Source organism: Opisthocomus hoazin, chromosome 28, assembly GCF_030867145.1.
Source record: "Opisthocomus hoazin isolate bOpiHoa1 chromosome 28, bOpiHoa1.hap1, whole genome shotgun sequence".
Classification (NCBI taxonomy): Eukaryota; Metazoa; Chordata; class Aves; order Opisthocomiformes; family Opisthocomidae; genus Opisthocomus; species Opisthocomus hoazin.
The window spans coordinates 5,650,801-5,664,073 of NC_134441.1; the positions used below are offsets into that span (position 1 = coordinate 5,650,801).

At 54.3% G+C, this 13,273-nt stretch overlaps 1 protein-coding gene across 1 annotated transcript; it reads left to right on the plus strand.

Moving 5' to 3' along the window:
* The first annotated feature begins 6,272 nt into the window (after positions 1-6,272).
* Positions 6,273-8,945, plus strand: NKX3-1 (NK3 homeobox 1). Its single transcript, XM_075444862.1, has 2 exons — positions 6,273-6,621; positions 8,536-8,945. The coding sequence occupies exons 1-2, from the start codon at positions 6,273-6,275 to the stop codon at positions 8,943-8,945; spliced, it is 759 nt and encodes a 252-aa protein (XP_075300977.1).
* Positions 8,946-13,273: the final 4,328 nt, after the last annotated feature.

Genomic DNA, 13,273 nt, shown 5'->3' on the forward strand with positions numbered 1-13,273 from the left:
CCGGCCCCGGGGATGCGGCTCCGGGGGGGCCGCCGAGGGGGGGATCGGACCGGGACCCCCCCCTCTCCCGGAGCTAAAATCCGACCGAGTTTCCCGAATCCCCGGAGGCTGCAGAGCAGAGAAACGGGGAAACCAGTAGGAGCGGAGTCTGAGCACTGGGAGGCACTGGGATGTGGAGCCAGGGAGTCGGAGAGGGCGAAGGCAGCCCCGGGGAGGGTGAGAGGAGCCCGGGGGGGCTTCACACCTGCAGACGGAGCCCTCCAGCACCGCGTTTCCCCGCAGCCCCCCCCTCAAACTCCCCGAGCCCCTTCTGCGGCTGCCGGGGTACCCGAGCGCGTCCCACCACCCGGGGAGCGATGGCTGTGCAGGACCCCCGGCCAGCCCGCCTGCAACACAAAATCCCAGAAAATTCAAAAAAAAAAGAAACCCAAAAAACCGAAAATAAACTACTTTCCATCTTCTCGCAGACCTGACAGATTTTCCTCCCTCATTCCCAGCTTCTTCATTTTTCTGGTTTTGCTTAAATTCGGAGAGCTGCGGGATTCGCCTTCCCACGGGCGCTGGGGGTAAATCCTGCCGGTGGTCTGGCTGCCCCTGCTCCCATCCCTCCGGAGCAGGACGGTGAGGAAGGGGATTTGTGTTTTGGGGTACTCGAACCTTCAGCATCCCCCACCTTCCCTGGGCCCCTCCAGGCTGGGGCTGACAGCACAGGCACCGTCGGGAGGGACCGAAAGGAGGCACTGTCCGAAATTCACGGAACAGTCAGCTTCTAATTCTGTCCAAAACAAGGGAATTTTCTTGAATTCCCATTAAACATCACAAGAAAGTTTATATTAAATTTATCAGCTGTCAACCCGACTTCATCTTCTTCCCAAGGGTCGTCATTCCCAACTCGATCCCTCCTTCGGAAACGCGCCCTCGCTGGGAACAGAACCAGGCTTGGGTCTCACTTTGCTTCGGGTTTTTCTTGCTGCAGGAAAATGTTTGCTCGCCCACCCTGCCGAGGCAGACGAGAAGAAAGCCGACCCCTGCCACCACCCCAAGCAGCGACAGCGGAGAAAACCCCGAGTTTTGTTCTCCCAAGCTCAGGTGTTTGAACTGGAGCGGCGATTTAAGCAACAGAAATACCTCTCCACTCCGGAAAGGGAGCACCTCGCCAGCGTGCTCAAGCTCACCTCCACGCAGGTGAAAATCTGGTTCCAAAACCGGAGGTACAAGTGCAAGAGGCAAAGGCAGGATAAATCCCTGGAGCTGGCTGCCCACCCGCTGCCCCCTCGGAGGGTGGCAGTGCCCGTGCTGGTCAGGGACGGCAAACCCTGCCTCGGGGGCTCGCAGCCTTACCCAACGCCGTACGGCATCGCCGCCAGCCCTTACTCCTACAGCTCCTACTACAGTGCCTATAGCAGCAGCCCGTACGGTGCTAGCTACAGGGGGGGGTTCAGCGGGGTGCCCCCCAGCGCCGGCCCCAGCAGCCCTGCCACGAATCGGAGCTTGGGCATGGCCAGCACTGCTCAGCACCAGCCCGCGTGCTTGCAAGCCAGCGCGGAAGCGGGGATCAGGGCTTGGTAGGTGGGCACGGAGGTCAGGACCCCCTGCAGAGTGCCCAGGAAAGCCCCCTCTGCTCCAGAGCGCAGCCTTTGTCAGGATGGGAGCTGGATCTGGAAGGTTTCTGCCACCCCAGGCAGCGGGACGTCTCTGGAGCACCCGACCCCTCCAGGCAGCTCGTGAGGCCACGGCTCTGCAAAGGCAGGTCGGGAGAGAGGGGGACGCTGCCGCTCCAGCACTGCGACTTTGGGGACCCAGTGGCAGAGGGCATTTATTTATTTAAACACAACTGCATCGGAGTCTGGCCCTTCCCGCTCCCGGGGGGTCTGATCTTCCAGGATGCCAGCACACGGCCAGCAAGAGGGTATGAACACTGGTTTTCTTCCCAGTGACAACTGGAAAACAGGGTCTGTGCACGTCACTGTGCATTCACTTTTTTGTGGACACTATTTAATGCTTTCAGTTCCTCTAATCTTTTGAGATACATTTCTGATTTATATTTCTTAATATCTCCCAGCACAGGTGCTCGTTTCTGTCTTATTATTATTTGCAAATAAAAACCAAATCGATAAAATTGTATGTTTGCACTCTCTCGCCATTCCTCACTTACTATTTTGACTTTTCCTATCCACAACTTGCATTTGAGCATCAAAATCTGATCCAAAGAAAAAAAACCACACCAAAATCAATCTTAATGCCAATAATTAACCCAGAAAGATAACTGCCTTGTAGTCCAAGCTCGGGGAGCTCCCAAGGTTTTCCCCTCCTCAGCCTTGTCAAGAGTTTCCAGCTCCCTGTTGCTGTCTCTTTGCAGGTAAAATGGGTTTGCGGGCACATCGCGGGGCATCACGGGACGGGTTGGTGTCACCTGGATGACACCGTTGTCACCTGGATGACACCAACGCCACCGGTGCTGAACCCAGGGGCGCAGGATCCCCAGGTCAGGATCCACTGGCACCAGGTGCCTCGTTGGATCTAAGGACTGTATGTCTATTTTTATATATATATGTATATATTTGTGAGGTGCAGGTGGGCTGAATGCCATTGCAGTGGCCCGGGGCGGCTCAGCGGGGAGCACAGCCCCATCCCGAACAGGCGACACAAATCCACAGCCTCACACTTCGAGAATAAACCTCGAGAGCCCTTGTTAGCCCGACCCACTCCTCAGGCTGCCCATCGCCCCCCAGGGAAGGCTCTAGTCGTATTGAGGAGGGGGGAAAAAAATCCACAAAGCTCAAAGCCTGGTGCAAAATATTGGTTTAAGAAAGATCTTTCCACTGTGATACCCCTGTGATGGAGCCAGACCGCGACCTGAACGCAACTCCCACCGCACGGAACAGGGAAAATCCCCCCCTCGCAACCTCCGTCCCCGCTGCTGCCCCCTCCTCCCCGCTCCTTTCCGACAGCTCCTTATCCTCCCAGCATCTGGCGAAAAGAGACTTGCAGGAGGCAATTAAGCTTTTATCTCTAATCCCACTCAGCCCCATCGCTCCGGCTTTCGCTCGCTTCCCAAATGGGACACCTCTGACATCCAAATCAAACCAGAAAAACCCTCTCGGCGAGACAGCTTGCTCGCCGTCCCGCCGCTCCGGGGCTTTGCAGCTCTGCCGAGACCCTGGAAGTGACGGGGTAAGGCGACAGTCGCGCTGGGTGCTGCCCCTTCGCCTCCCCTTCATCCATCCTCGCTCACTCGGGTGTATCTCCCCAAATGAGCCGGGTCTCGGGGCTCTGTCCGGGCTTTGGAGCAGCCGGGGGACTCGACGGGGTGCTCGCACTGGGAAATGCTGCTGGCATCGGGGAAAGCCCTGGCAAACAGTAGCATCCCCAGGGCATGGGTTCTCCTGCAAGTCTGAACAACGCTGAGATTTCTTCCTTTGAGGTTCAGCAATAACATCAGGCAAATCACACGAAACCCACCCCCCAAAAAAGCACAGAAATCAAAGAAGGAAATTGCTGCACTGCCCAGCTCAGAAAAAAGCCTGAAAATGGGAACCATGAGCTCTAAAGGCATCGTTTATGTCCCTCCATATGTTTTGGAGGGGCTTCCCGAAAGCCCAGTTCCCGCAGGGTCGGGAGACCCTTGAAGCCAGATCCCCTCTGTCACCTCCTCTCTGCGGCACGAGCCAGCGGTGTTGCTTTACACCTCCCCTCTTCCCAGCCCAAATCAGAAACTGCCCGCTACGCCAGCTGCTGCGAACCCCAGCTTTCCCAAACGGCCCCCCAAACCAGCCCGCGCTTCCCCAAAGCCTTCTCCCGGACCAAAGCTCCTGCCCGGGGCCAAATTGCTCACTGCTCATCAGCTACGGGTGACTTCCACCGAGCGATCCGCGGATGCAAGCACCGGTTGTGAAGGGAGAAGAGACCTGACCACAACGGAGCCGTGCAACGAGGGGGACAGACCTACGGACGGAGGCGTGGAGCAGACGCACAGCACCAGGAGATTTCGGCCATGGTTGTGGCAAAGTTGTGGCTGCAAAGCAGAGGTGCAACAGCCCAGCTCAATTTGCAGGAAAATGCTTAATTGAAATGAAATGATCCCCCTGGAAGGAAGGGGACTGCCCAGCTTCTGGGGAGAGAAGCCCTTCTGCTGGGTCTTACGTTCACTTCTTCGTGGTAGAGCCCAAAATAGTTAGGGGTGAGAGATAGGCTGAGTCCCTGGGTGTGTGGCGGGGGGACAGGCACATGCTGACCTCCGACAGCAGCCTAAAATCGGCAGAGGGAGGGTCTCTGCAGCGGGAAAATTGCCTCCCAAATCCAGCACAGAGTGCCCCAGGGAGCGAGCATCCCTGGTCGGCAAGCCCAGCGGTGCGGCGTGCCAAGCCCTGGTCCTGCCAGGGGACCCACCGGTGCCCCTCGGGGCTCTCCCTCCCCCCCAAACCCACCCGGGCAGCACAGCAGGGTCCGGCTTCAGCGCTGGAGCGGCTGGGCAGGGAGCCGTGGGGCACCCCGCTCACCCACCCACTGACCCACTGCAGCAGCACCCTGCACCAGCTCCTGATCCGCTCTCCAGAAGCAGGGCCAGGGGTTAGAGGGCCAGCGGCCAGGCCACGGCAGCAGGAACACTCTTGGGCTCAAATTGCTTCCTAAATCCTTCCAAATTCCCACTCTCTGGCCATACGAGGATAACGGGGCTGAATTACTGAAGCTACTGAAGTTTTCCAAGCTTACAGTGAATATAGGGGGACATTTTCTAAGCCAGGAGCACCAGCAGGTTAAAATACAAGAGAAAAGGGCAGGTTAAAAGCAGGGTTTGGGGCACAACCTGCTCCAGGCTTTGGGCTGCCGTAATCCAACGCCCTCCTATAAACCAAAAAAAGTCCTCAGGGGATTTGAAGCAAATGTGTTGTTTCCCTTTTTAAGGTTAAAAAAAAACATGCCTGGGCTTTTTGGCTGAAGAAGAGGGGCTGGGTTTGAGTGAAGGCTTTAGGAATAAAAGAAGTGATCAGAGATACCTGATTCCAACAGCAAAAGGAGCCCGCAGACACAGGGCTGTGGGGCTCACTGTATGTGTACATACATCGCTCAGAGGGAGCTGCAGTTCCCAGGGATGCTGCCCAGGAGCCGAATCCTGCTCCCTCGGGGGCTTCCCCCCAAGATTGCTTCGCCTTCTGACAGGGCAAGGTGGTTTTTTAACCATGTGCTGCCCACATCTTGGGGGAGTTTCGTGGCTATTTGTGTGGCCACTGGGGAGTTGTTTTCCAAACAGAAACTCTAGCAGAACAACTAAAAATAAAGTGGATACTCCAAAAAAAAATAAAAATCTTTTACAACAGAGAGCTCGACTCGTGGTTTTTCTGGGAATCAGGAAGGTTTTGCTCCTTTCGGTTGCCTTTGAACCCAGGGCCTTGCAGGATGGTGTAAAAACGCACCAAGGCTGCTTAAATAAATGCTGTCCCATTCCACAGCTGGTCATGGAATTAGTCTGAGGTCTAGGCTTAAATTTTCATGTGAACCCTCTGCCCCTTTCTGTGCAAGTGTTTGCCTCTGGAGCTGCTCTCCCTGCCTGTTCTATCTTAACTTTCATTTTAAAGCTCTCCTTAGAGCAGCTCTGCCAAGCTGACAAAAGTGTCTTTGACATTTTCCCCCTGTTTTTCAACAAACTGAAAGTGCATCCAAGTGGAAGGTTTTGAAGAAAACCCTCAAAGCCCTCAAAATGCAAAAAAAAACCAACCCACAACCCAATCCTTTTATTTTCTTCACACTTTTGCCCCGAAAACAGCGTTTCCCCAAAGAGCTCTAGGGCTTGCCCTGGGCCATAAATCATTTCCATCACCAGGAGCAAGCAGAGCAGCGGCTCGCTGGGGCAGGGGACGCAGAAGCTGTCCCCCTGCAGAGCATCCCTCCAAGGCAGCGATGCTGTTCCCCCCCTCCCCTCGCCAAAACCCCCACCCTGGGAACATTTTGATCCCCCAAAAGGATGAATTCTCTTAGGCGTCCTTCTCTTCACCATAAAAGCTTGGTGGTGATCTGACAGCAACAGGGGGGCAAAGGAGGAGGCTGAGGTTTGGCTGTGACCCCCTGGATCTGTGGGGAAAGGCATCTGGAGGGAAGGGGAGACACAAGCAGCCAGAAAGCTCACAGGAGCCAAGATATAACCGAAGGGAAGGGCGTAGACTCCTGCCAGGGATCTCCAATCAGGCCCCGGAGGCTTGGCTGCCGGCCATATAAACGCCGAGCCGGGAGGGTGGGAAGCAAGCGTGCCTCTGGGCAGGGAGAGGAAGAGGAGGATGAGTGCTGGGGTGCTCCCTGCAAGGAGGCAGAGAGCACCCAGCAGCACCCCAGCAGCGATGAGCCGGACCCCGCCTGCAGCCCAGCAGACCATGCCCGTCTCCTCCAGGCCCCGGACATCCTTCCTGATCCAAGACATCCTCTGGGATGGGGCTGAGCGGGGAACGCAGCCGGAGCGGGGCAGGAGCGGAGGGTTTGGCAGCCCGGAGGACGGGGAGGCAGGGGCGGCCGCGGCGGAGGGCAGCGAGGGCAGCTCGGCCCCAGGGGCTGCCCCAGGCCACCCGCCCGGGAGCTCTCATCCCCCAGGAGCATCCCAAGCCCGAGGGACACCCCACGAGCCGAATGCAGGTAAGGGGATGGAAGCTCCTGGCTGAGCCTGCTGGCCGGAGAACAGGTCAGCGATATCCACGCTTGGGTCACCCAAAGGGTGGGACCCCGAGCTGGCTGCCTCGAGCACCCCAGAGCCAAACAAGCCACGCTTTAAATGCCAGGGAGTATCTCTGCTCTGGCAGTGGGACAGTAAGAGAGATTGCAACTGCCTGCAACTGTTTGCTGGGCGCTTCAAATAACTCAAAGGTCTGCATCTGCCTGAAACACCATTTTAAACTCCCCCCAGATGACAGATTTCTGCCGTATCTTGGGAAATAAAGTTCCCTTTTAGCACAGAAGGTCCCCAGCAAGTGCACCTCGGGGCTGCTAGCTCAGCGGTGGTCTGTGCCCGTCCTCCACGCAGCCGCCAGCGCAGCGATGCCCCCGCAGCAGAGCTCCTCGCCGCCTTCGGGACGGGGATTTTCTGCAAGTCCCTGCGTGAAATTGGGGCTGTTCGCAGCAGGGCTCAGCGTTCCCACGGGCTCGGCAGCGTGCTCCTGCCCATACCCCACCACATTGCGGGGTTTATTAAGAGCAATCCTGCTCCTCTCGATACAACCAGCGCCTCTTCCTAGCAGGCAACTGCTCAATTCATTGCGGGGGGCAACGCCTCGCTGCAGAAGCAAATCACGCTCAGCAGCAAATTTTTTTGACCGGTGCTTCTGGCGTTGCGGCAGCGCGAGCACGGCCGGGGCTGCGGGATGGGACCCGGCCGCTCCTTGCCCAGGCTGCCCCGGGCTGAGCTGCAGCAGCCAAAGCAGCGATCTGGACTCTCTAGCGACTGGCTCTCGCTTGCTAAGAGAGCCCTTGCCAGGGGAATTTTGGCTTCACGTTTCAATTCTATTAAAAGAAGTTTCTACATAAAAGCAAGTTCAGAAAGAGTCATCAGGCTGACGGTTATAAAAGTCATTAAAAGCCATACCGAATATCCCAGAAGGCGGTTAGCGTAAATCAGCGCAGCTGATTGCAGTGGGACAGCCGTGATTTATACAAGCTGGGAATTAAGCCGGTTGCTTCTATCTTGAGCAATACGTTCCCTGCTTAAGAAAATATACTAAGAAATGACTAAAGGAAAAAAAAATAAATTGGCCCACATCCATCCCAAGCTGGATAGTACACAGAAAGGAACTAACGGCATAAGCAAACTGACTTGGGAAGTTTTAACAATTAAAGGTGACACTTCCCAGGGAGCTCAGCACCTTTCTGGGTCGTGGCTCAGGCGACCGAACGGTGCCATGAGAAAGAAGTTGGAGGCAAACCCTGAGACGCTGCTTCAGAGCTGTGATCCGAGTCCAGGTTTGCAGCTAGAATATGTAAAGCCAGGCCTGAAGGCTTAAAAATCCAGCCCAAAATTTCTTGGCCTTGCCTCGGAGTCGTGAAAGAGAATGGGGAGGAATTTATTGTCAGTGCTTTCTACCTGCGATCTGCTTTAAGCTGCACTGATTTCCCATTTCTGAGCTACGTGCCGTAGCTTCAGCACAGAAACTTGTTTGCTTTGGGATCAGGATTTTCCCGTAGGCTCAGGAGGACGTTTCAAACAAGTGCCTAATAGTATGAATTCTGCAATTAAAAACTTCCTGAGCCGTTGAAGCCATACTGTATGGAACAACAGTACCTTGGGGGTTCAGGCAGACCTCCACCAGCATTGCACAGTGTCTCTTTCTGTGTTATTTTAGTCCCTTGAACATCTGGTCATATTGAATGCATGCTTACATGAACTAGGAAAGCGTGATTCAGGAGGAAAAAATTCCGTTCTGTGACTTTAAGTTGGTGTTGACTCCATTAAATGAAAATATTTCAATGGCAATACGAATATTTTGCTCTCTGGAAGGGCAAAACCAAGTGATTCGGGCAATTTCCAGGGGGGTAATTCTCAGCTCTTCCCTCCCGCAGATGCCACGGCGGAGACCTACCCGTCTGCCTGTGCCCCCCCACCGCGACCCCTGCCCAGCGCCCCGCGGCCCCCCAAGCAGGCGAAGCGCTCCCGGGCAGCCTTCTCCCACACCCAAGTCATCGAACTGGAGCGGAAATTCAGCCACCAAAAATACCTCTCGGCCCCCGAGCGAGCCCACCTGGCCAAAAACCTGCAGCTCACCGAGACCCAGGTGAAAATCTGGTTCCAGAACAGGAGGTACAAAACCAAGAGGAAACAGGTGGCTTCGGAAATCAGCAGACTGGACACGCGTCTGGCCGGGCAGAAAGCGGCCGAGCTCCCCGGCGCGTCGCTGCTCACTCTGCGGGGCGGCTGGCAGTACCTGCCCTCCCTCTGCTACCTGAGCAGCTGGAGTCCCTTGTGGTGGTAACGGCTTTTTTAAGTGGAAAGCGTCCTTTTCTCTTAAAATGGTTAATTTTTTTTTTAATACTGCGTCGCTCTTTCTAGTGCTAATTAGGGGAGGGAGATGCAATTCGCAGTAATGATCAGCATCTTCTAGCTGCCGCACAAGACTCTCTCATAACTAACAGTAATAAAACTAAAAAACCCCAAACCCTGAAGATTTTAAAAGCATGCAATTCAGCACACTTAATAGCACCGCTCTGGGGTTGATCTGCAGCTGTAAAATATTGCAGGCTCTTTTGGGGGCAGAAAGCACGGGACGGTCCGGCCCCGCAGACAGTGATCGCCCCTAAAGCTTCTGCCCCTCGCTGAGACCAAGCGGGTAAAAAGCAAACTGCCGATGCTAGGCTGGCACGGATACGGCCCCGGCTCAGCCACTCGGGCCACCAGCTGCCGTATGATCTAAAAATTAGGCCTTAAAAAAAAAAAAAAGCAAAAATATTTGCATTTATGCCATTGACACTGCAATTGCTAATGATCCCAGAGGGGACTTGGAGCCCCCCCCAAGATTTCTGCGTGCTGCCGGGCAGCACCGCAGCCTCCCCCCGGGACAATGCATACAGATTTTGGGGAGAATTGAACCCCTTTCTGTTACGAGTGAGAAAAACCTGCAGTGCCTGCCGGGGACCAGGTTTGCCGGGAGCTAACGTGGCCGTCGCGGCCGGGATGGAGCCGTGCCAGCTCACCCCCACCCAAACCCGTCCCTCTGCCCTTCGACGGCCGAGATGCCAACCGCCGCTGCCGGTGCCCCAACAGCCTCGAGAAGCCAAACCAGAAAGCGTCGGGAACACGGACAATAGCGCAATGACAGACGAGTTTTGCATATCCGGGTGCCGAGGCTGTGTGAACGTTCCCGTATAAGCTGTTTGAAACGGCGACAGCTCAAAGAGTTCAGCGCTCACGTCAGCTTTCAAGGCAGCAGACTCCCTGCTTGGGAGTCAGGTCAGCCCAGCGCCCAGGCATCAGGGCAGCAAGAGGATGACAACTTTACAAGTGATATTTTAGTCAGAGGACAACTATTTGCATTAGCAGGGTAGTAAAGTCTGGTTTCTTTTAACTGATCGTACTTCAAACTTTAGGTGCCGCTAAGTCCCTGGGAGAAAGTGTAGAAATCAATGAGATTTCCAAGAGGGGAACCACATCGGCTGCTGTTTCTCAGCTAGTGCAAATCAGCATGGCTCTGCTGGAACAAATTTAATCTTCTGAAACAAAAATACATGGAGGTTTCTTTCCTGTGAACCTCCAGAAATGTTCCTACAGTGCCTGTTCTTTCCAAAAAAGAATTAAAAATCACAGTGATCCAATTCCCTCCTGCAGGAGGGAAACACAGACAATTAAATAATGTTAAGAAACTGCTTAGATCTGTCCCTCTTAACAAGATTATTTGGAAACTGATCTTTTGCCTTGCAATAGATCCAGATCCTGCAAAGCTGATGCCCAGCCACAGCAAAGATGAAGCTGCCGGGGGTACGTGGATGGGGGAAAACCCGGGGAAGGGAGGGCAGGGAGCGAAGAACATGCAAACCGCAGCCCTTGCTGGCAGATCTTCGGTTGCTCTTGCTACCAAAGCCGTTTGCCCGATTTGGAGGACAACCTGTTGCTTTCCAATTGTCTGAAAGTAACCCCTAGTATCTGGAGATAACATTTTTCTTCCAGCTCCCGCTCTCGGATGCTGCGTACCCCCCAGCCCACTCTCCCGCGGCTGGCTCCCGGGCCAGAAGGCCGTCTCCCCTGCGCTGTTGCAATGTGTTTCAAACCCAGCCCTGCTGCTTATCCGCTTTGCACTTTGCTTATCCGCTGCTTGGAACACCAAAAAAAAAAGCCCTTACGGCCTCGGAGCCAAGCCCCCGCACGGCACGCATCCCTCCCGACGGCATCTCCGGGGGAAGGAGGTCCTGCCGAAATCCCACGGGCTCACCCGCGCCCAGACCCTTGGGACGCTGTTTAAATCAAGGCAGAGACTCCATATTTGCACTAAATACACTGGATGAGCAGCTCTGAGCATCCCGGAGCTGCCCCCGAACAGGGATCACGGTGCGTCCCTTGCACAGACAGCGGAAGGGACAGGCACGTTGTGCTGGGAAGGACTGAATCGGGCTGGGAAAATTAGATAGAAACTGAAAATTGGATAGAAACTAAACTTCTTGGATGCTTCTTGGGAAAATGCTTCTGTTGTGGCTACTTCTTTTTTCCCCTGCTATTGGTTTACAACCAGTAAAACATCCGTGTTCCTTCAACACCCAGCTGCTCACACTTAACTTCACCGGTATAAAGCAAGTCCAGTTCAAACAGTCGCTATTTTTGTACGTATTTTTTGATACTATTTTATCTGATGCGCATTGTCCTTCAGAATAAAGAGCACAGAGTCTTTATTAAAAGCAAGCTGCCTCTGTGGGTTCTTTGCTCTGGGTTGGGATTTTGTCTTCATCCCTGTTTCTGCCACAAAATGACCCCGGCTGTCCCACCAGCACCAGCTTCTCACCTGCGCGACTGCTGCGGATGCTGCACTCGGGTGAGCTTTGTGCAATGAACTGTCATAAGCACCAGCTCACAAGGTTTTGCAGGTGGCAAACCACTGCTCGCCACTATTTCTAGGTGCTCAGCACCAAATGCTGCTCCATAACTCCTCCAGTCAGGTACAGAGTACCACCGAGCATCCTCTCATCCCATTTATTGTCTGATAAGCACGAAACAGGTGAATGTTTCCCCAAAGTGCTTATGTAGTGAAGTACTTCTCTTTATCACCTCCAAATGACCCATAATCCCATGATTTAAGCACAGTCCCTGTGGCCTCCAGAGTTTTACACTATGAGCACTGGTCCCAGTTTTTATTTCTGCCGCTGCCTTCCAGTCCCGCAACTACATCAGCGCAAAACAGGGTGAAAAAACAGTGCACCCTAAACAAGGTAGGTTTAGGCTGGATATAAGGAAGAAATTCTTTACAATGAGGGTGGTGAAACACTGGAACAGGTTGCCCAGAGAGGTAGTGGAGGCCCCATCCCTGGAAACATTCAAGACCAGGTTGGACGGGGCTCTGAGCACCCTGATCTAGTTAGCGGTGTCCCTGCTCGCTGCGGGGGGGTTGGACTAGATGGCCTCTGGGGGTCCCTTCCAACCCAAAACTTTCTATGATCCTATGATTCTAATCACAGGCAGCGTTGGGCTCCATAGGACCAGAAGAAGAAAAATTCATCCTGGGAGCTGCCGGCTTGAACGATTTCCCTCGTACAGAGGCGGAGAGGGAACGACCTTGGGTCCCAGCCTGCCTGTGCACGCACTCCCTCCCCGCTGCTGTTGCCAGCAGCAACTTTTCCCAAACGGAAAGCCAGCTGAAATACCATTACTCTCAGCTTAATTTTGTATTTCATTAGCTTTAAAATGAAAAAAACCCCTAAAAGCCAAAGCAGGCATCAAGATGGCAACACGAGACCTCGGAGGAGCTCCTGTTGCCTTGGGAGGCTGGTCCTGGATCCTCACCAGCCAAACCCTCCGGCAGATGCAGCTCCACCGCCTTCACCGGGAACGCTGTGGAAGGGAAAAGCGGCTCCCATACGTAGGGGACCGTTTGTCACAGGGGATGACAAGCAGTGGTCCCCGCAGCCAGGGCCTCCTGCCCCTGCACTCATCCTGCCAGCAGCATGGTCCTGCTCACAGGATCTGCCTTGTTCGTAACCCAGACCAAAAGGCTGTTGCAGACCAAAGTCTGCTGCAACACAGGCACGGCAATGCGTGGGTTTTTTGCAGCGTGGGCGTCTGCCAAAGCAGGTCCCGGGTCCGACACCGGTGCCGGTTGGAGGCAGGGATGGAGGCAGCAGCTCCGGCTCCTTCGCAGCCTCTGCTGTGGAGAAACATCTTGGCTGACTCACTCCTGCTGCAAGCACTGCCCTCCCTCCTCTCCTTCCCCATCCCTTTCTCTGCAAGCTGCAGGCAGCTTCTTTATGGACAGAAGATAGACTTCCAGTTGGTTTCTCTTTTTTTTTTTTTTTTTCAAGCACAAAGCACAAGGACGAAAAAAGGGCTGCACCGTTTGGATAAGCAAATCATCCGAGAGTGTTAAAGCATTAATCACAACAAGGGGAACGACATGGCAGGCTTTCCCGGTGATAAATAGCCCCTTGGTTAATACAGAAAAGAAAAATCCCACCCTAACTATGGAGACGTGGAGTTTTAATCAGCCTTAACAAAGAAGAACTCCTGTTTGTACGCAACTAGAAACAGAAAGCATCATTTAATGTCTGTCAATTAGTGTCACGCTCCACCGCTAGCATATCCATCAAGATTAAATAGTGTCCAATG

Bases quoted from the DNA above. Each gene is read 5' to 3' on its own strand.
- NKX3-1 (XM_075444862.1), top strand. From the start codon at position 6,273: ATGAGTGCTGGGGTGCTCCCTGCAAGGAGGCAGAGAGCACCCAGCAGC. The intron at 6,622-8,535 runs GTAAGGGGATGG...TCCCTCCCGCAG, and splicing joins ACCCCACGAGCCGAATGCAG to ATGCCACGGCGGAGACCTAC.